The sequence below is a fragment of the Eucyclogobius newberryi genome, unplaced genomic scaffold, assembly GCF_026437365.1.
Source record: "Eucyclogobius newberryi isolate DKJ021-1_F unplaced genomic scaffold, fEucNew1.0.hap1 SCAF_27, whole genome shotgun sequence".
Classification (NCBI taxonomy): Eukaryota; Metazoa; Chordata; class Actinopteri; order Gobiiformes; family Gobiidae; genus Eucyclogobius; species Eucyclogobius newberryi.
The window spans coordinates 1014081-1038025 of record NW_027315912.1 but is presented as its reverse complement, the minus strand read 5'-3'; the positions used below and the strand labels follow the sequence as shown (position 1 = coordinate 1038025).

The following is a 23945-nucleotide window of genomic DNA, read 5'->3' as shown; positions in this document are numbered from 1 at the left end:
CCAGGGGGCGCTGTCCTGGAGCACGCAGAGACTCGAGAGCGCGTCGGAGCGGTTCAGGTGAGTGCGGCGCAGGACGCACACGCACACTTTCCCTGTAAAGGCTGCACGTTTTGTAAAAGGGATTGGCCCGGTCCCGGTCCGGTCCCGGCTGTGGCCCGGTCTCGCCTCGAGCTCGTGCGCAGCTTGCTTGGGACACTTGCTCGGGACACTTGGAGGTAATCTGGGCTGATCCCGGGAATTAGCCGCTTTGTGCCGCGGGTCACTCAGACTTGTGAGGCTGGATCTCTCAGTTATATTTTAGTCATTTGTTTTTGCTGGTGCTCACAGGACATGCCTCACTAGTGATTTAAGACTATTTACTTTTCAGATAAATATTACAATCAATTTGCTTTTCTTAAACTTGATTATATTTTATGGATGAAATGCCTAAATGAGAGAAAACAGCGCAGTTTCAACATTTTGAGCCTAAAAGACATGATCAGGAGAGACGGTTGGAGAGAGACTTTTTGCTTTAGCACCTTTAACTCGCTGTTTTGGAGCTACAGTTCCCAAACTTTTAAACCAAAGCCCTACATTTGGCTACAACATGCACCGATTTAAAATTGGCCAAAATAGTCTTGAACACCGTGAAGTGATGAGTGTAACTCACTGTTGGAGCCGCACACGCTGCAGATGGTTTTAACTGTAAAGGAAATCAAAAGCCTGAATAGAACCATTTATCTACTTTTTATTAAACTAATTGAGAATCCACTGAGATCAAGACCTCTTTCAAAGGTGACCTGGGGCAAAGGGGAAAATATGACGGCACACCAATGATAACATTTAAGAACAAATAAAACATTTAAAAGCAAATAAAATATAGGATTTTCTTTCTTTTTTGTTTTTTATTGCTCAAAAATCCTTAAGCGAGACCAGTTCTCCCAACTTCAAGTCCAGTTGAAGGGAGTTCCAAGCTGGAAAATGCTTGTTCCCCCCAGTCAGTCCAGTCAGTCCTCTAACGGGACAGACAAACCGATCACGTGAGCGCAGGGCATAATGACCCTCCTCTCGCCACAACAGGCACATTACAACTTTATACACTAAGAACATCCCATGTGTGAAGCTCTGGCACCCAGAGGGCACTGGTGGGTGAACCTGCCATCTCCAGTGATATGTACATTGTACACTGTACATCTGTACATTGTACAAGGACTTCTGACCTTTTGCAGTAACTTTTATAAACAGAGCATCGCCATAATCCAATAGAGGCATAAAAGTGGTGATACCAGACGTTTAGGAGCTTCCCGGGTAAAACGGGCTTTATTACAATAAACGAACCCAAGCTATACCTTCAATCTTTGTAAATGATGTTCAAAAGACGGCTCTTAATGAAACCAAGATATTTGTCAAATCAAATCAAATCAATTTATTTTTGTAAGGCCCAAAATCACAACAACAGTTGCCTCTGAGGGCCACAGGGAGAAATGAATCAACAATGTCTGTGGTGGCGATGGAGTCAGACAATGTCTGTGGTGGCGAGGGACGATGTCCCAGGGTCCTCTGTCCTTAGACTCTCCTTCTCGGCCAGGAAAAACTTTGTCTAGTTTGACTTTGTCATTTGAGACAAAGTCAACAGTTTCCCTGAGAGGTTTTGTGTGTGTGGAACATTAACAGATGCCGTTTGAAAACTGGTATTTTTTAAATATTTTATTTTTCCATATTAAAATCAAATCAAATTTGACAAATGTCCAATATAATGTTCATCAAGTCCTTGATTGTTGGTGCATTTTGTGTCGTCATCATGTGCAATACTGTGACAATGTCAATCATCCCGATGCAGTATTTTCAGTCCATATAACAGCTGTAAATAAGAGTGTTATTTTTATTAAGTGTATAAGCCGTATTATTCTACTTCTGTGCCTAATCTGTTTCTGTAGTTAAAGGAATTATGGAGGATTTTTTGGCGCCAAATCTGAGTCATTTTGAGTCATTCATTCACATGTCAATCATAGGACACGCCTACTGCACACCTGCAGCCTCGTTCCCATAGCAGCATGTTTCCATAGCTGCGCATGTGTGGTTGATATGTGTGTGTTTAGTGAGTTCCTTCAGTGACAGGCTGAATGACGGCAGAGGAAGACTGTGTTTGAGCTCAGAAGAGATGATGCGATCCGTCGTGCTAATAAACAAACACACGTGTAGCAGCGGGGCGGGGCGGGGCGGGGCGGGGCTGTAGCCAGCTTCCACACGGGGGGAGTGTGCACATGCGCACTTCTCCAAAAGGGACAAACAGTCTGAGTTCTCAAATCAGCGAAAAATCCTCAATTATTCCTTTAATCTGTGTTGCAACATTAGAATTTCCTTATTGTGGGACAAATAAAGGTTCTTATCTTAACTCCATCATAGTGCTTGTGCTGACCAATGTGCAACCTGTGGCCTAGTAAGAATGAATACAATATATCATTTTTTATCTCATAATTACGAGATAAAAAAATAGTGTTTTTTTTACGAGATAATTTCTTTTTTTAATGAATACAATGAGCTTCCGTAATTATAAGTAAAAAACTAAGAAATGACCATTATAACCCTCTGACCAAAATGTATTATATATTTATATAAATGTATTATTTCTATTTATATAAAAAAAAAATTATCTATCTAATCTCAGTCGGCTCTTATTGTGAAAGTGCTCGGATGTGCGGTCTCTGCAGGCTGTGGCCAGGGTTGCCAAGTCCGCTTCTTTTTATCGACTTGCCGTTTCGGTTCTAAAAATAAAGGATTTTAAGTGTTTTTCCTGTCTGTTTCACAATAATAGACCTAGGACTTAACTAAATATATTTTTGGAGTAACCGATGACGATTTAGACATGTTTTTAAAGACATTAGTTGATTTTCACAAATGTGAAATGTCAGATTAATCACAAGTGCAGAAGTATCACCTTTTATACTCTTATTTTAAACGTAAAATATGTGCTGGTTTTGAGGCGACACACATCGTTTGTGAAATTACGTCTTTTTTGCTTTGTATCTGAGCCCAAATGAAGAGGAACGTGTCTTTTAATCCAACTTTAGCACCTAATATGATCTAGTGCTGACCTTTTACCTCATGAGGTACCTCATGAGGTACGTCACCTGCTCGACAACTCTGAACACTAGGGCGAGTGCGCCCTCTATCGGTGAAAACGAACAATGACACTATTTCACACATACAATTACAATACAATATTCTAGTGCAATATACCAGAGTCTTGCTTGTTTTTTGAAAATCTGGCCACACACACACACACACACACACACACACACACACACACACACACACACACACACACACACACACACACACACACACACACACACACACACACACACACACACACACACACACACACACACACACACACACACACACACACACACACACACACACACACACACACACACACACACACACACACTGCGGTGCAGAAGCGGGACCGTGTCCTCAGCGTTGCGGGACAGTGACGCGCTGAGGGCCGCTGTTCGGGGCCCTCTGCTCGGGGACCACAGCGGACAAACTGAGCCGGGCTGGGCCGGGGTGCGTGTGCGGAGGCGCTGCGGAGCCTGAGCCGCGAGGAGTGCGCGCACCAGCGGCTCGAGATGCTCACGGTGCCTCGGACAGTCACGAAGACACCGCGCGGGCCACGACTCAAAGATGCCTTTCAGACGGAGAGCCAGGTACGGGCTGGGTGCGGGAGTGTGTGCGGCGGGAGGCGGCTGCACCGGGTCCGGCTCTGCTCGCGGGAGGGGGGCTCCTCCTGACCACCGCGCGGCGCAGGCCTCGGTGTCTGCGCCGCGGACACACGCTGCGCTCCTTTTGTCTCCGGTCACCGGCAGTAGCAGTGTGTGCGCGGCTGGACACACCGCGCAGCGGCGGGAGCGGCGGAGGCTGTGATGCGGAGAGAGGCGGAGGTGTAGCGGCTACTGCTACACGCGCTGCCGCCACACAAAGCACCACAGCCCGCTGTGCGCTCCTGTCCCGCGTCAGAGCCATGAGGCCCCTGGAAGCCGGACCACAGCCTCACAGACTTTTGTTAAGGGGCCGTTTGACCAAACAGATCCTGGGTTTGGCCCCTGTCCCCCACAGTGGGGGGTCTGGTGCGTCTCTGGTGCTCTGCTTTCCTCATCAACCTCAAATATGCGCCTGGCTCCAGAATCCTGCAACATAAACCTTCAGATGTGAGATGGGCCCCAGATGTTGCACTACATACGCCCACTGGCCCCACAGACCCCGATGGACGAGTCAGACAGGGAAAATAAAGTCTTTCTTAATCTTAAACAGTTTCTAACATATGATTTGTGCCGTGTCATGTCCTAGTGGCAGAGTGTGGAGTTTGTCTCTGTGTCTGGGGACAACCCAAACATGCCCCACAGCCAAGGGCCTGACTAAGACTAGACGGGCCCCTGTGGGATGATGGAACAAATCCAAGAACCCATTCATTTCAGAACATGGGCTCTGGTTTAATGTACTGTAGTGCAGAGGTTTGTTCTGACGGAGCTTCTGCTTGTGCAGGATGCTGCGGTGGCTGGTGTGCACGCGCATGGGGCCCCTGTGGCTGTGGAAGGCCCTGCTGGTGTGTGTGGCCTTTGCCTTTGCCGGACAGCTGCTGGGGGTCATCTTCAACAAGAGGTACCATTTCTATCACACAAACACAAACACACATGTTCCTCCTCTTGTGGTTCCTTTTGAATACAGAGAAGGACATAAGTAAAAATGTACTTTTATCTTGACATGAAAGTACAACAAATGTTACGTTACTAACGTCTTCCCACTTTAAGTAGTGACACTACAAGCAAGATGTTTATTTAACTGAGTCCACTAAGGCTCCAGTCCCCCGCCTAAGGCCCACAGTCACTGGGACACGCTCCAGTCCCCCGCCTAAGGCCCACAGTCACTGGGACACGCTCCAGTCCCCCGCCTAAGGCCCACAGTCACTGTGACAGGCTCCAGTCCCCCGCCTAAGGCCCATAGTCACTATAATAACCTTACGACGATACATTTGCTTCATCGTGAAACTTCCCGTTATATTGGAGAGGTTTCACAGTCTTTCCTTCTGCTGCTGTCAGACTTTATAACAGATACTGCCCTGAACATGTGCAATACTGATGTAACCATGTGCAATACCTCTAAATAAGAGTGTTCTATTTTGTTTTTTTTATACGGTTTACTTACCTGCTAATAGTATTACCTAGTCTTGTGCTAGTTATTTTTACTTTATTTTATTCTATTATCATTATTTTATTATTATTATCTGATTTTTTTATCTTTATTTCGTATTTTTTTTATTTTAATTTACTTTATTTCCCCCCTCCATTCCCCATTAAGATATGAGAGGAGTTTTGTTAAGAGTTTTTTTTATTTTGTTCATAAGAGTGTGTTTTGAAAGCACAGGACTAAAGCGGGTCTAAAGCGGGTCTAAAGCGGGTCTTGCACCAAATCATCATTGAAGCTTGTATTTCCTGTGTCTGCAGCGTCACGTTTGTGCTTCGACAGAGCGTGTTTCAGATGAATGTTTACATTTTTTTGCGCTGAAACGAACATTCATGGCTATATTTTTTCCTCTCAAAACTGCTTTAGCAGCGTCCCAGAGGATCAGTGGGAAAGTTCAACATTGTCATTTTACTCCAAATGTTTTCCCTTAAAGGCGCAATGGACGATTTTTCGTCACTCCCCCTTGTGGACCGATACAACACACGTGCGTTTGTTTATTAGCGCAACGGAGCGCATCGCATCTCTCGTCTCCCGTAGATTTCTGTCCACTTCTCCGTCTTCATTTTGCCCCGTACACTGAGGGAACTATATTATGATAGATCCATGCGCTTAGGCATGCAGAAACGTGTGAGCGAACCGCACGCAGGTGAGCGGTAGGTGCGTTTTATGATTGATACGTGGCAGGACAAATGATTTATCCACGCCACGAGGAAATATGATGAAAAAATTGCTGAAAAAAATTGTCCATACCACCTTTTAAACAAAGGGTCATGTTTGTTCAACTATCCTCCAAGTCTAATGTAGATGGTCACTTACATCTGCCTCCATGAGGTTTGATCTGTCCTCATTATTATCATTCAAATGGGGACGCTGGTGCGCACTAGGGTTCATCTACCTCCACATGTCAATCAATCCTGTTTTCTTCAATAAGAGACAGAACTTGTCATTTCTTGTTCCTCCAGAGCCTCTTGAGCTCCACACGTCTAATGTAGCTGAATGTGAAGATTCCAATCTCCTCCACAGATCAGGGTCAGGGGTCAGGGTTCTCTCAGAGTGGTTCAGGGTCAGGGTTCCCTCAGAGTGGGTCAGGGTCAGGGTTCCCTCAGAGTGGGTCAGGGTCAGGGTTCCCTCAGAGTGGGTCAGGGTCAGGGTTCCCTCAGAGTGGGTCAGGGTTCCCTCAGAGTGGTTCAGGGTCAGGGTTCCCTCAGAGTGGTTCAGGGTCAGGGTTCCCTCAGATTGGTTCACAATCCGGTCCATGACATCTCTATAGAACAGGGGTGGGCAAACTACGGCCCGCGGGCCACATCCGGCCCACTGGGCCTTTCAATCCGGCCCGTCAAGCTTGTCCAAGTAATATTTTTTTTTTAAAATGTTTTGTTTTTTTCCTTTTTTGTCCTCAGGCATCTGTCTGCACTTGTATCCTTAATAAATATGACGTGAAAGGAATTTAATAATAGATTCAATAGCCTATATTTGACAGAATTTTTTTTTTCACACCAATAATCGCGGGCCGACCCTCCGCTACTTGCCTGGATTTGAATATGGCCCTCGGAGGAAACTGATTGCCCACCCCTGGTATAGAAGGTGATATCGCCCCCTGGTGGAGCAAACACATTTAATAAGTAAAAACGTTTCCATTAATAGTTCTTTAATCAGTAAATACCTGTCATCTTTGTATTTACATTTCAAATTGAGTTCAAAGATTATTCAGTTTTGAATCAATATTTCAAATCCCCTCTTGTGTTTGCCTCTGGATGGTGAATATTAAATTCAACATTTTGTTAGTTTTTGATGTTCTATATTGCCTAATGTGTCTCTTGTAATTATATAATGTCCCCAAAAGAAATCATTTACATTTTTTTAAAACAAATTGTTAACATTTTTGATTGATAGGGTTCAAATCCAGAATCGTGCTCGTTCAAAATATGCAGCTCCACCTTAGCAGACCGCAGCGCTCAATAACGCCATGTCCTGTAAAGGTCTGTCCTCTTCACTGTAGTAAAGGTCTGTCCTCTTCACTGTAGTAAAGGTCTGTCCTCTTCACTGTAGTAAAGGTCTGTCCTCTTCACTCTAGTAAAGGTCTGTCATCTTCACTGTAGTAAAGGTCTGTCCTCTTCACTGTAGTAAAGGTCTGTCCTCTTCACTGTAGTAAAGGTCTGTCCTCTTCACTGTAGTAAAGGTCTGTCCTCTTCACTGTAGTAAAGGTCTGTCCTCTTCACTGTAGTAAAGGTCTGTCCTCTTCACTGTAGTAAAGGTCTGTCCTCTTCACTGTAGTAAAGGTCTGTCCTCTTCACTGTAGTAAAGGTCTGTCCTCTTCACTGTAGTAAAGGTCTGTCCTCTTCACTGTAGTAAAGGTCTGTCCTCTTCACTGTAGTAAAGGTCTGTCCTCTTCACTGTAGTAAAGGTCTGTCCTCTTCACTGTAGTAAAGGTCTGTCCTCTTCACTGTAGTAAAGGTCTGTCCTCTTCACTGTAGTAAAGGTCTGTCCTCTTCACTGTAGTAAAGGTCTGTCCTCTTCACTGTAGTAAAGGTCTGTCCTCTTCACTGTAGTAAAGGTCTGTCCTCTTCACTCTAGTAAAGGTCTGTCCTCTTCACTCTAGTAAAGGTCTGTCCTCTTCACTGTTGTAAAGGTCTGTCCTCTTCACTGTAGTAAAGGTCTGTCCTCTTCACTGTAGTAAAGGTCTGTCCTCTTCACTGTAGTAAAGGTCTGTCCTCTTCACTGTAGTAAAGGTCTGTCCTCTTCACTGTAGTAAAGGTCTGTCCTCTTCACTGTAGTAAAGGTCTGTCCTCTTCACTGTAGTAAAGGTCTGTCCTCTTCACTGTAGTAAAGGTCTGTCCTCTTCACTGTTGTAAAGGTCTGTCCTCTTCACTGTAGTAAAGGTCTGTCCTCTTCACTGTAGTAAAGGTCTGTCCTCTTCACTGTAGTAAAGGTCTGTCCTCTTCACTGTAGTAAAGGTCTGTCCTCTTCACTGTAGTAAAGGTCTGTCCTCTTCACTGTAGTAAAGGTCTGTCCTCTTCACTGTAGTAAAGGTCTGTCCTCTTCACTGTAGTAAAGGTCTGTCCTCTTCACTGTAGTAAAGGTCTGTCCTCTTCACTGTAGTAAAGGTCTGTCCTCTTCACTGTAGTAAAGGTCTGTCCTCTTCACTGTTGTAAAGGTCTGTCCTCTTCACTGTAGTAAAGGTCTGTCCTCTTCACTGTAGTAAAGGTCTGTCCTCTTCACTGTAGTAAAGGTCTGTCCTCTTCACTGTTGTAAAGGTCTGTCCTCTTCACTGTAGTAAAGGTCTGTCCTCTTCACTGTAGTAAAGGTCTGTCCTCTTCACTGTAGTAAAGGTCTGTCCTCTTCACTGTTGTAAAGGTCTGTCCTCTTCACTGTTGTAAAGGTCTGTCCTCTTCACTCTAGTAAAGGTCTGTCCTCTTCACTCTAGTAAAGGTCTGTCCTCTTCACTGTAGTAAAGGTCTGTCCTCTTCACTGTTGTAAAGGTCTGTCCTCTTCACTGTTGTAAAGGTCTGTCCTCTTCACTGTTGTAAAGGTCTGTCCTCTTCACTGTAGTAAAGGTCTGTCCTCTTCACTGTTGTAAAGGTCTGTCCTCTTCACTGTTGTAAAGGTCTGTCCTCTTCACTGTAGTAAAGGTCTGTCCTCTTCACTGTAGTAAAGGTCTGTCCTCTTCACTGTAGTAAAGGTCTATCCTCTTCACTCTAGTAAAGGTCTGTCCTCTTCACTCTAGTAAAGGTCTGTCCTCTTCACTCTAGTAAAGGTCTGTCCTCTTCACTGTAGTAAAGGTCTGTCCTCTTCACTGTAGTAAAGGTCTGTCCTCTTCACTGTAGTAAAGGTCTGTCCTCTTCACTGTAGTAAAGGTCTGTCCTCTTCACTGTAGTAAAGGTCTGTCCTCTTCACTGTAGTAAAGGTCTGTCCTCTTCACTGTTGTAAAGGTCTGTCCTCTTCACTGTAGTAAAGGTCTGTCCTCTTCACTGTAGTAAAGGTCTGTCCTCTTCACTGTAGTAAAGGTCTGTCCTCTTCACTGTAGTAAAGGTCTGTCCTCTTCACTGTAGTAAAGGTCTGTCCTCTTCACTGTAGTAAAGGTCTGTCCTCTTCACTGTAGTAAAGGTCTGTCCTCTTCACTGTAGTAAAGGTCTGTCCTCTTCACTGTAGTAAAGGTCTGTCCTCTTCACTGTAGTAAAGGTCTGTCCTCTTCACTCTAGTAAAGGTCTGTCCTCTTCACTCTAGTAAAGGTCTGTCCTCTTCACTCTAGTAAAGGTCTGTCCTCTTCACTCTAGTAAAGGTCTGTCCTCTTCACTCTAGTAAAGGTCTGTCCTCTTCACTCTAGTAAAGGTCTGTCCTCTTCACTCTAGTAAAGGTCTGTCCTCTTCACTCTAGTAAAGGTCTGTCCTCTTCACTCTAGTAAAGGTCTGTCCTCTTCACTGTAGTAAAGGTCTGTCCTCTTCACTGTAGTAAAGGTCTGTCCTCTTCACTCTAGTAAAGGTCTGTCCTCTTCACTGTTGTAAAGGTCTGTCCTCTTCACTGTTGTAAAGGTCTGTCCTCTGATGGAGACGGGCCTGGACACACGCGCGTGCGTGCGCGTGAGCCCAGCGTGTCAACAAGCCTTATCTGTGAGTGAGTGTCTGTCGCACACGTGACTGTGGCAGTGACGACCTCTGATAACGTGCGTTCCCCTTTAAATTAGTTCACTGGATTTCTCACCGTTACCATGGTAGCAGTCAATCTCGCGATATGTGCGTCATCCTCCCTTGTGGAGGCGTAGAGATGATTCCAGCACCTTGGGGTAGATGATGTGGGATGTCAGAACGAGAACAGCTGCAGGTAAAACGAACTCTGTAAACTTCTTGTTTCATGTTTTTATGAATTAGATCTAAGCGTGTCGTCCCTCAACTTACAGATGCTCCTTTGTGTTCTTCACTTGTGGCTGTAGCAGACTGGAAGGAACTAGGCCAGGTTCATTCACCTGTCACTCCCTCGTCCATCATTCACCTGTCACTCCCTCGTCCATCATTCACCTGTCACTCCCTCGTCCCTGGAGACAGGACCACAGCATATGAGTCCTTAGAAGTTCTCATGACACTGCTGGTGTAGGAGGCTCTGCCACCCTCTCGCCCCACTCGCCCATAGTTGCATTTCTTTAATGGGAGTGTCTACAGAGCCGTGGCGCGCCGCCGAAACTGCATGGGTTTTTTGTGCCGCGGCTCCTGAAACTGCTGCGCTATTCGACCGCGGCAGGTCAGGGTTAGGGTCAGGGTTAGGGTCAGGGTTAGGGTTAGCCATGAGGCTACTTGACCACGCCGCGGCTCTGCCGCACCGGCCTTCTTTAATACACAGATCAAAGAGCTCTACATTCTGTTGTGGAAAATGTTATTAAGAAATGTCTTTTTCCTCTTGAGTCAAACCTGAACTAAACTAAACTAATATCAACTTTTAGGTCTATATTTATATTATTAGCCACGTGTTACATTTGATTCTTCACTAAACTGTTTGTTGTTGGCGTGAGCCAAAGGAAAGTCTTAATCCCCTCCCCCTGAGCGTTACCATGGAGCTCATCTCACTTATAACGGATACAATACTTAAAAGATCTACAATGAGGTGACAATAATCTTCAATGTATATTATTTAATCCATTTGTGTCCATTATAATTAACGTTCATTCAATTCAATGTATTATCCACTCACAGGAATATTTGCGATACAATATCAACGTTTCCTTTCTTTTTGCCAATAATCGTGATCAATAGTAAAACTGCGATATTTCCCCTCACGATATTGTGACATCCGTGGTCCACTGGGCTTCTCCTCTCAGAGGTCAGATGCAGGTCGCTTACATAGACTGTTTGAAACATTTCTGATACGATTGTACAATAAGGAGCTGAAGGAGCTCAGGGCACAGGTGGAGAAGCAGGTGGAGGAGGACTGACTCCACTTCACACGATACAGTCCAAAACCATGAAAGATATAGTCCAGTGTCGTGATGTCACGGGGGTTTGTTTTGTCTCTATTTTTACAAGACAATAAGAAAAGAATGAATGTTTTTTCTCTCTGGATGTTTTGGGATTTCTGTCACGTCTTTATGATTTGATGGATTTTTCCTTTTGTTTACATATAAATTTGCCGTGGCTCAGACAAGATAAAAGATAATGAGAAGAAAAGAACGTTTAGCGCTTATGGTTGTACAAAATAAACTCTAAAATGGTAATGCAGGATTAGAGGGTATTAAACCTTACATTGTCGACATATTTCAGTTTTTTTACAGACTATGAACTGTGATTTGCTGGACAAGATATTCCATCATTGAGTATATTACCTGTGTATATTACATACATGTGTGTGTATATTACATACGTGTGTATTACATGTGTATATTACATACATGTGTATTACATACATGTGTATATTACATGTGTATATTACATACTTATGTATATTACATGTGTATATTACATATGTGTGTGTATATTACATGTGTATATTACATGTGTATATTACATGTGTGTGTGTATATTACATACGTGTGTGTATATTACATGTGTATATTACATGTGTATATTACATGTGTATATTACATGTGTATATTACATGTGTGTGTGTATATTCCATACATGTGTATATTACATACATTTGTGTATACTACATACATGTGTGTATATTACATGTGTATATTACATGTGTATATTACATACATGTGTGTATATTCCATACATGTGTATATTACATACATGTGTATTACATACATGTGTATATTACATGTGTATATTACATACTTATGTATATTACATGTGTATATTACATATGTGTGTGTATATTACATGTGTATATTACATGTGTATATTACATGTGTGTGTGTATATTACATACGTGTGTGTATATTACATGTGTATATTACATACGTGTGTATATTACATGTGTGTATATTACATACATGTGTATATTACATACATGTGTGTATATTACATACATGTGTGTATATTACATGTGTGTATATTACATACATGTGTGTATGTCTACATGTGTGTATATTACATGTGTGTATATTACATACATGTGTGTATATTACATGTGTGTATATTACATGTGTGTATATTACATACATGTGTGTATATTACATACATGTGTGTATATTACATGTGTGTATATTACATACATGTGTGTATGTCTACATGTGTGTATATTACATGTGTGTATATTACATACATGTGTGTATATTACATGTGTGTATATTACATGTGTGTATATTACATACATGTGTGTATATTACATACGTGTGTATATTACATGTGTATATTACATGTGTATTACATGTGTATATTACATGTGTGTATATTACATACATGTGTATATTACGTGTGTATATTACATGTGAGTATATTACATGTGTGTATATTACATACATTTGTGTATACTACATACATGTGTGTATATTACATGTGTATATTACATGTGTATATTACATACATGTGTGTATATTCCATACATGTGTATATTACATACATGTGTGTATATTCCATACATGTGTGTATATTCCATACATGTGTGTATATTACATACATGTGTGTATTACATGTGTGTATATTACATACATGTGTATATTACATACATGTGTATATTACATGTGTGTATATTACATGTGTGTATATTACATGTGTGTATATTACATGTGTGTATATTGCATACATGTGTGTATATTGCATACATGTGTGTATATTACATACATGTGTATATTACATGTGTATATTACATACATGTGTGTATATTACATGTGTATATTACATGTGTATATTACATGTGTATATTACATACATGTGTGTATATTACATGTGTATATTACATGTGTATATTACATACATGTGTGTATATTCCATGCATGTGTTTATTGCATGTGTATATTCCATACATGTGTATATTACATACATGTGTGTATATTGCATGTGTATATTACATGTGTATATTCCATACATGTGTATATTACATACATGTGTGTATATTACATACATGTGTGTATATTACATACATGTGTGTATATTACATACATGTGTGTATTACATGTGTATATTACATACATGTGTGTATATTACATGTGTATATTACATACGTGTGTATATTACATACATGTGTGTATTGCATGTGTATATTACGTGTGTGTATTGCATGTGGATATTCCATACATGTGTATATTACATGTGTGTATTACATGTGTGTATTACATGTGTATATTACATACATGTGTGTGTATATTACATACATGTGTGTATTGCATGTGTATATTCCATACATGTGTATATTCCATACATGTGTATATTACATACATGTGTGTATATTACATACATGTGTGTATATTGCATACATGTGTGTATATTGCATGTGTATATTACATACGTGTGTATATTACATACATGTGTGTATATTACATACATGTGTGTATATTACTTACATGTGTATATTACATGTGTATATTACATACATGTGTATATTACATGTGTATTACATACATGTGTGTATATTACATACATGTGTGTATATTACATGTGTATATTACATACATGTGTGTATATTACATGTGTATATTGCATACATGTGTGTGTATATTACATACATGTGTATATTACATGTGTATATTGCATACATGTGTGTGTATATTACATACATGTGTATATTACATGTGCATATTACATACATGTGTATATTGCATACATGTGTGTATATTACATGTGTATATTGCGTACCTGTGTGTATATTACATGTGTATATTTCATACATGTGTGTATATTACATGCATGTGTATATTACATGTGTATATTACATACACGTGTGTATATTACATACATGTGTATATTACATGTGTATATTACATGCATGTGTATATTACATACACGTGTGTATATTACATGTGTATATTACATACATGTGTATATTACATGTGTATATTACATACATGTGTGTATATTACATACATGTGTGTATATTACATGTGTATAATGCATGTGTATTTTACATACATGTGTGTGTATTACATACGTGTGTATATTACATGTGTATATTACATGTGTATTACATGTGTATATTACATACATGTGTGTATATTACATGTGTATATTACATACATGTGTGTATATTACATGTGTATATTACATGTGAGTATATTACATGTGTGTATATTACATGTGTGTATATTACATGTGTGTATATTACATACATTTGTGTATACTACATACATGTGTGTATATTACATGTGTATATTACATGTGTATATTACATACATGTGTGTATATTACATACATGTGTGTATATTACATGTGTGTATTACATGTGTGTATATTACATACATGTGTATATTACATGTGTATATTACATGTGTATATTGCATACATGTGTGTATATTGCATACATGTGTGTATATTACATACATGTGTGTATATTACATGTGTATATTACATACATGTGTGTATATTCCATACATGTGTTTATTGCATGTGTATATTACATGTGTATATTACATACATGTGTGTATATTGCATACATGTGTGTATATTGCATACATGTGTGTATATTGCATACATGTGTGTATATTACATACATGTGTGTATATTACATGTGTATATTACATGTGTATATTACATACATGTGTGTATATTACATGTGTATATTACATGTGTATATTACATGTGTATATTACATACGTGTGTATATTACATACATGTGTGTATATTACATACATGTGTGTATTGCATGTGTATATTACGTGTGTGTATTGCATGTGTATATTCCATACATGTGTTTATTGCATGTGTATATTCCATACATGTGTATATTACATGTGTATATTACATGTGTATATTACATGTGTATATTACATACATGTGTGTATATTACATGTGTATATTACATGTGTATATTACATACATGTGTGTATATTCCATGCATGTGTTTATTGCATGTGTATATTCCATACATGTGTATATTACATACATGTGTGTATATTACATACATGTGTGTATATTACATACATGTGTGTATATTACATGTGTATATTACATACGTGTGTATATTACATGTGTCTATTGCATGTGTATATTACATACATGTGTGTTTATTACATGTGTGTATATTACATACATGTGTGTATATTGCATACATGTGTGTATATTGCATACATGTGTGTATATTGCGTACATGTGTATATTGCATGTGTATATTACATACGTGTGTATATTACATGTGTATATTACATACATGTGTGTGTATTACATACATGTGTGTATATTATGTGTGTATTACATGCATGTGTATATTACGTGTGTATATTACATACACGTGTGTATATTACATGTGTATATTACATACATGTGTATATTACATGTGCGTATTACATACATGTGTATATTACATGCATGTGTATATTACATGTGTATTACATGCATGTGTATATTACGTGTGTATATTACATACACGTGTGTATATTACATGTGTATATTACATACATGTGTATATTTCAGAGCAGGCACAGTCTGACCCTCTGTGGTGAATGTGTTTGCAGTGTGCCCTCTGTGAGTCGCTCCATCCTTTCGGCCCCTGACCAGGGGCCTTCCTTGGGCTCGTGTCGGCCCCACACTCACATCATGTTCCTGAAGACCCATAAGACGGCCAGCAGCACCGTGCTCAACATGCTGTACCGCTTTGGAGAGGAGCGAGGCCTGTGCTTCGCTCTGCCGCTGGGCTACCAGCTGGGCTACCCATTACCCTTCAACGCTCACCGGGTCAAAGGCTACAGGGGCCCCGGGGCCAGCCACTTCCACATCATGGGCAACCACATGCGCTTCAACCGAGCAGAGGTACGACACACACGACTGAAGAACATCCACAGTGACAGCATCAGTCACATGAAGGTCCATTATTCACTGCACGTGTCCTCATCCTCAGACGGTTCTCATTAGAACCACAGGGTTCTTTTATGTCCATGTTTCTTTCTAAACACAATCTAAATCTAAATTGTTTATAAAGACCACTTGGAGGATGGGCATCAGGGCCACTTGAAACGTGCAGTGAATCGCTGAGATGGGCCTCATGATCACAAAGTCTGATTCTCTTGTGGGCAGCACGAGTGTTTATCTGGACGTGTTCAGGAGCTTTAAACAGGATGCAGTTCTGCCACTTCTCACCTTGGACCCTAATATTCCGGTTAATTTAAAAATTGCAATTCTTCGCTAAAGAAATAATCCTTATAATGAATTTGGACTAATGGCATTTTGAAAAAAAATCAATCAGGTTTAAAGTCTTATCACAGAAACAGCACTATGTGCTCTTTGGTTGACTCTGGTTTCTCTGTGATTTTAGCCCTTTTAGATTTGTCAGCAGCCTTTGATACAGTTGACCTCTGCATATTATTGTCCTGTTTGAAGCCATTTGCAGCATTAAAATGGTCCAATTCCCATCTCAACAGACAGATGTTTTTTGGTCCATCTTTGGCTCCACAAGTCGAGTTCGGCACTAATAACTGTGGAAATCCTCAAGGCTCTGGATTAGGCCCTGCCCTGTTCTCTCTGTATATGCTACCACCTGGCTCCATTCTCAAGAAACACAATATATCCTGTTATTAACAAGCTGATGACCTGTACACTATATACACTAATAATAATAATAATATATTTTATTTATAACGCACTTTACATTCGAATGGAACCTCAAAGTGCTAACAGTGGCTAAAAACAACAAGCAAGTTACAGTTAAAACAAGTTAAAACAATAAAGCATACACACACACAGAGATAAGACATGAGAATTTGAAAAGGCTTTTTTAAATAAAAATGTCTTAAGTCCTTTTTTGAATGCCTCCACACTTTGTGGGGCCCTCAGGGTCTCTGGAAGGGCGTTCCAGAGCCGCGGGGCGACTGCCTGGAAGGCCCTGTTTCCCATGGTGGAGAGCTTGGCTCTGGGCTGGTGCAGGCGGTGGGTGGACATGGTGGAGCGGAGGGTTCTTGGGGCAGTGTGTGGTGTGAGGAGCTCACTGAGGGGCAGGGGCGGGGGCAGGGGCAGTTCCATGTATGCACTGGTGAGTGAGGAGACAGAGTTTATAACGGATTCTTTGTTGAATGGGCAGCCAATGAAGGGATCTGAGGACTGGAGTGATGTGGTCATATTTGCGCCTCCTCGTCAGGATCCGGGCAGCACAGTTCTGGATGTGCTGCAGCTTTTGTAGACTTTTACCAGGGATCCAGACGAGGAGGGCATTGCAGTAGTCCAATCTGGAGGAGACAAGTATGTACTGTATACACTATATACACTATTGTCCCCCCTCTGAGTCCATTGAGACCATGTTAAATTGTACAAGAAGCAAAAACCGAGCCCAAACTCTGATATTCTATGAGAAAATGTTGGTTTAAATGTTGTTTTTAGTAGTAGTTTGCTCCATTCATTCCTTATGAATTAGCTGAGTCTCACTAAAATAAATGACTAATGAATGAAGACAAAGCAGAGCGTGAGTTGCAGATGGATCATCACAGCAGCATGTTCAGACTGGTAACTTGCCCAGTCTCGTTCGATTTAACGGTAAGAGGCAGGTTTGTCTTACCGGTTTGTGAACATGGAGGAGGAACAAGAACCAAACACAAGGTTGTGTGCAGACGCTACGTGTGCAGACGCTACGTGTGCAGACGCTACGTGTGCAGACGCTACGTGTGCAGACGCTACGTGTGCAGACGCTACGTGTGCAGACACTACAGATGCTACGTGTGCAGACGCTACGTGTGCAGACACTGCAGACGCTACGTGTGCAGACACTGCAGATGCTACGTGTGCAGATGCTACGTGTGCAGATGCTACGTGTGCAGACGCTACGTGTGCAGACGCTACGTGTGCAGACGCTACATGTGCAGACGCTACATGTGCAGACGCTACGTGTTAAGACGCTACGTGTGCAGACGCTACATGTGCAGACGCTACAGACGCTACGTGTGCAGGCGCTACGTGTGCAGGCGCTACGTGTGCAGGCGCTACGTGTGCAGGCGCTACGTGTGCAGGCGCTACGTGTGCAGGCGCTACGTGTGCAGGCGCTACGTGTGCAGACGCTACGTGTGCAGACGCTACGTGTGCAGACGCTACATGTGCAGACGCTACAGACGCTACGTGTGCAGGCGCTACGTGTGCAGGCGCTACGTGTGCAGGCGCTACGTGTGCAGGCGCTACGTGTGCAGGCGCTACGTGTGCAGGCGCTACGTGTGCAGGCGCTACGTGTGCAGGCGCTACGTGTGCAGACGCTACGTGTGCAGACGCTACGTGTGCAGACGCTACATGTGCAGATGCTACAGACGCTACGTGTGCAGACGCTACGTGTGCAGACGCTACGTGTGCAGACGCTACGTGTGCAGACGCTACGTGTGCAGACACTACAGATGCTACGTGTGCAGACGCTACGTGTGCAGACGCTACGTGTGCAGACGCTATATGTGCATACGCTACAGACGCTACATGTGCATACGCTACAGACGCTACATGTGCAGACGCTACAGACGCTACATGTGCAGGCGCTACATATGCAGACCGGTTGCATCACTTCCTACGCAACAAGCTAATAACGAGGTTTAAAACGACACATTTATCTTGTTCTTATGATGCTGCGTGCACTTGTGGGCCCCTGAAATTGCTGAGGCGTCCCTTCGCCTTCGGGTGGGGGACAGGTCTCTCACTGTTGTGGCGGCCTACGGGCCGAACAGCAGTGCAGAGTATCCGGCCTTCTTGGAGTCCTTGGGCCCCTCCCAGTGCACCGAACGGGGACTCCGTTGTTCTACTGGGGGACTTCAACGCCCACGTGGACAATGACAGTGACACCTGGAGAGGGGTGATCGGGAAGAATGGCTTCCCCGATCTGAACCCGAGCGGTGTTCAGTTATTGGACTTCTGTGCTAGCCATGGATTGTCCATAACGAACACCATGTTCAAGCACAAGGGTGTCCATCAGTGCACATGGCACCAGGACACCCTAGGCCAGAGGTCAATGATCGACTTTGTTATCGTGTCATCTGACCTCCGGCCGCATGTCTTGGACACTTGGGTGAAGAGAAGGGAGGAGCTGTAGAGCACCACCTGGTGGTGAGTTGGATCCGCTGGCGGAGGAGGAAGCCGGACAGACTGTTGGGAACGTCTTGCGGAGCCCTCTGTCAGTAGGGTATTCAACCCGCACCTCCGGGAGAGCTTCTCCCATGTCCCGGGGGAGGTTGGGGACATTGAGTCCAAGTGGACCATATTCTCCGCCTCCATTGTTGATGCGGCTGCTCGGAGTGAGGTCATCGACAGGTATCGGCAGGTCAGGTGAGCCACAGCCCGTGCTGTCGCAGAGGCAAAAACCCGGGCCTGGGAGGAGTTCGGGGAGGCCATGGAGGAGGACTATCGGTAGGCCCCAAAGAAATTCTGGCAAACCGTCCGGCGCCTCAGGAGGGGGAAGCAGTGTCTCACCAACACCATTTACGGTGCGGGTGGAGACCTGCTGACCTCGGAATACTTTGAGGATCTCCTTAATCCCTCAGTCAAGTCTTCTGAAGAGGAAGTAGAGACCGGGGTCTCGGAGGCTGGCTCATCCATCACCCAAGCTGAAGTCACTGAGGTTGTTCGCAAACTCCTCGGTGGCAGGGCTCCGGGGGTGGATGAGATCCGCCCTGAGTACCTAAAGTCTCTGGATGTTGTAGGACTGTCTTGGTTGACACGTCTCTGCAACATCGCGTGGCGGTCAGGGACAGTGCCTCTGGACTTGCAGACCGGGGTGGTGGTCCCTCTGTTCAAGAAGGGGGACCGGAGGGTGTGTTCCAACTACAGAGGGATCACACTCCTCAGCCTCCCGGGTAAGGTCTATTCCAAGGTACTGGAGAGGAGAATCCGACCGATAGTCGAACCTCGGATTCAGGAGGAGCAGAGTGGTTTTCGTCCCGGTTGTGGAACACTGGACCAGCTCTATACCCTCCATCGGGTGCTCGAGGGTTCATGGGAGTTTGCCCAACCACTCCACATGTGCTTTGTGGATCTGGAGAAGGCTTTCGACCGTGTCCCTCGGGGTGTCCTTTGGGGGGTGCTCCGGTAGTACGGGGTCCGGGGCCCTTTGCTCAAGGCTGTCCGGTCCCTGTATGACCGGAGCAGGAGCTGTGTTCGCATTGCCGGCAGTAAGTCAGACCTGTTCCCAGTGCATGTTGGACTCCTCAGGGCTGCCCTTTGTCACCGGTTCTGTTCATAGTTTTTATGGACAGAATTTCTAGGCGCAGTCAGGGGTCAGAGGGTCCGGTTTGGGGACCACAGGATCTCATCTCTGCTGTTTGCAGACGATGTTGTCCTGACGGCTCCATCAAACCCGTACCTGCAACATGCACTGGGACGGTTTGCAGCCGAGTGTGAAGCGGCTGGGATGAGAATCAGCACCTCCAAATCCGAGGCCATGGTTCTCGACCGGAAAAAGGTGTCTTGACCTCTCCAGGTGGGTGAGGAGTCCTTGCCCCAAGTGGAGGAGTTCAAGTATCTCGGGGTCTTGTTCACGAGTGAGTGAGGGATGGAGCGTGAGATCGACAGTTGGATCGGTGCAGCGGCTGCAGTGATGCAGTCGCTGCATCGGACTGTTGTGGTGAAGAGGGAGCTGAGCCGAAAGGCAAAGCTCTCTATTTACCGGTCGGTCTACGTTCTGACCTCACCTATGGTCATGAGCTTTGGGTAATGACCGAAAGAACAAGATCGTGGATACAAGTGGTCGAAATGAGTTTCCTCCGCCGTGTGGCTGGGCGCTCCCTTAGAGATAAGGTGAGGAGCTCGGCCACACGGGGGAGCTAGGAGTAGAGCCGCTGCTCCTCCAGCTAAGGTGGCTCAGGCATCTGTTCCGGATGCCTCCTGGGCGCCTCCCTGGGGATGTCCCACCGGGAAGAGGCCCCGGGGAAGACCTAGGCCTAGGCCTGGGAACGCCTCGGGATCCCCCCGGAGGAGTTGGAAGAAGTGTCTGGGGAGAAGGAAGTCTGGGAGTCCCTGGTTAGACTGCTGCCCCCCCGACCTGGATAAAGCGGTAGAAAATGAATGGATGGATTTGGATGTGTTTTATGGCTGTGAAGCACGTTGGGTTACATTTGATATGATGGTGCTCTACAAATACATCTTGATTGATGATGGATTATGAGTGCTTCCTGATTGGTTGAAAGTTTGATATCTCTTAGTCGTTTCACACTTTCTTGGGTCCTGACTCGTGTTCCTTTGTCTTGCAGGTGGAGAAAGTGATGCCTTCCGACACCTTCTACTTCTCTATTGTCCGTGACCCGGTGGCGCTGGCCGAGTCGTCCTTCGCATATTACAAAGAGGTGGCGCCCGCCTTCCGCAAAGCCAAAAGTCTTGGTGAATTTGCAGACAACCCACGGAGATTCTACGACCCACGGCTCCGCAACAACCACTACGCCCGCAACCTCCTGTGGTTCGACTTCGGGATGGACCACAACGCCAACTTCTCAGCTGCCTTGGCCCGTCACGGCGAAAACGTGATCAAGCAGGTCTTCAAACTCGTCCTGGTCTCTGAATACTTCGACCAGTCCATGATCCTGCTGCGGCACGCCCTCTGCTGGCCACTGGACGCCGTTGTCTCCTTTAGCTTGAACGCCAGGCAGCAGAAGTCTGAGCGGAGCAGCAGCTGGGTGGCCAAGGCCGCCCCGTCGCAGGCCAAAACGTTGCCAAACTTATCGCTCACAGAAGAACAGCGCGAGAAGCTTCGAGAGTGGAACGCGCTGGACTGGGCTCTGTACCAGGCCTTCAATAGAACATTCTGGGAGAAAATCCAGAAATTTGGTTCGGCGCGTATGGCGCAAGAGGTGGCTTTGCTCAGGACGCGGCGCCAGGATCTCGCGAGGATTTGTTTGAGGGACGGGGGAAAGCCGGTGGAAGCTCAACGGATTCGTGATAAGATGATCCGGCCGTTTCAGAGCGGTGTGGTGAAGATCTTGGGTTATGAGCTGCAGCCGCGCCTGGACAACGCCACCCGGACCGCCTGCCTCAGGATGATCCGGCCGGAGATACAGTATAAAGACGTACTGGATGCAAAGCAGTTTCCCAGGACGGCGCCAGCACAACCGGCCCAACCAGCCCCACCCCCAGACTCTAGGGTGAGGGCGGGGTTTGGGGAGAGGGTGGGGTTCAGAGAGGGCGGGGTCAGGGACTGGGACGGTACACGCTTGAAACAGAACCAGACTGTAAAACTGAGATAATGAACAAATTAAACAAAGCAGGTCTTTTTTGTGTCATGGACATGTTTAAGTCATGTACTGAAGTGTTTGCAGTGTTTGTGAGTGTTAAAGCTGAGCCTGGATCAGTCCACTATATCCCAGGTGCACTGTGGGTCCTTTCTGAAGCGGCCTCCTTCTCCCTCGCCCTATGCACAGTCATCCTGGACCTTTTTGAGGTCTTAAAGTGCTCTGGATCACATTTGGCTCCAGTACAATTTGACAGCAGATCCAAACAGAAAAGACTTGGCTGATTTGATCGTTATAAAGCTCTGATGCTACTGCTGCATACAGGATCCTGTTCTGTTCCGCCACGATGTGTTGCTTGCGAGCGCCCCCTGGTGGCAGAAAGTCAGAGCAGGCGAGGGCAAGGCACGTTTTGGATTATATCTTCCAATGTAACGTCCAGTGCCTGCTGCACTCACTTTCCACCAGCAGGGGGCGTGCGTGAGCCAAAGATCCGGGAAGAAGTCAAGACGGAGAGGGATTCCATGAAAATGAATAATAATAGTAATAATAAATGGTTCCTACGTGTGGTACGATTGAAAGTACTCAGTCCTGGTGGTACTTACAAAGCAGAATATTTTTTTAACCGGTTTTAAATTAAATTTGTATCAATCACTTTGAATAGGTTGCATTCACATTCTAGAACTCTATGGGAGATGTATTGTTTTTGAAACAACTCTCCATCTTTATGTTCCACTAATCAAACGTTTCTCTCATGATTAGTTTGTGATCGGCTCCTCAAACGTGTGGTGTGAATCTGATGCTTTGACGTCTTCAACACAAATCACATCTTTGGAGTTGAAAAATGGCATCATCATGTGGTTCGGCCCAGTAATTACAGACACATGAACAAGTCTGACCTCTGACCCTGAGCGTCATGTGACGTCACGTGAACACGACCCTTTGATCGTCCTCCTGCAGTGGAACCAGCTCCAGGTTTCTCTTCAGGGACATGTTTGTGATGCTCGTGACAAAGGCTCTGGAGAGAGACCATTGTGGAGGTTCTGCTCTGAAGGTCAGAAGAACCTTTTATGGGTTTATGGACTGTGTGTTTAGTATTTACAATATTTACTATTTTCCTCTGCTGCCTTTTGACTATTGTGAATTAAACACTGGTTCGTCGGCTTGACTCATGACCCACTGTATTTACATTTTAAAGGAGACGTATGTCATTTTCAACATATTTCCTCTTCAAAAACATATAATCCCACTCTGCCTACTGTGGATCAGGTGTGTGGACGGTGGTGGTCGGAAAGACCGAGGGCCCAGATTGGCAGCCTTGCTTCCGTCAGTCTGCCCCAGGGCAGCTGTGGCTGTAGTAGCTCATCACTCCTACGTGTGCATTGAATGAATAATACAAAGGGAAGTGTCAGTAGTTCGTAGGTTGTGTCCTTCTGATTTGTTGGTGTTTACTAAAACATCTCAAAGACTGATTAAAGATTCACTGTGTAACTTTTCCAGTGCAGCGCCCGTGGAGATCTTATAGCTTTGC

The 23945-nt window shown here is 44.2% G+C and overlaps 1 protein-coding gene across 2 annotated transcripts; it reads left to right on the top strand.

Moving 5' to 3' along the window:
- gal3st4 (galactose-3-O-sulfotransferase 4) lies at positions 1 to 22500 on the top strand. Of its 2 annotated transcripts, none has more exons than XM_072459753.1 (4): positions 1 to 57; positions 4528 to 4644; positions 15761 to 16055; positions 21446 to 22500. In XM_072459753.1, exons 2-4 carry the CDS (start codon positions 4529 to 4531, stop codon positions 22430 to 22432), a joined length of 1398 nt encoding a protein of 465 aa, XP_072315854.1. In that variant the 5' UTR covers positions 1 to 57; position 4528; the 3' UTR covers positions 22433 to 22500. The 2 variants fall into 2 exon arrangements, with proteins under 2 accessions (XP_072315854.1, XP_072315853.1); XM_072459752.1 differs by lacking the exon at positions 1 to 57 and adding an exon at positions 3428 to 3692.
- Positions 22501 to 23945: the final 1445 nt, after the last annotated feature.

What these genes read in the sequence shown, in the direction of transcription:
- gal3st4 (XM_072459752.1), top strand. Translation starts at nt 3,670, where the DNA reads ATGCCTTTCAGACGGAGAGCCAG. An exon ending in CCTTTCAGACGGAGAGCCAG is followed by an intron (nt 3,693 to 4,527) that starts GTACGGGCTGGG and finishes CTGCTTGTGCAG; the next exon opens with GATGCTGCGGTGGCTGGTGT. An exon ending in GGGGTCATCTTCAACAAGAG is followed by an intron (nt 4,645 to 15,760) that starts GTACCATTTCTA and finishes ATGTGTTTGCAG; the next exon opens with TGTGCCCTCTGTGAGTCGCT.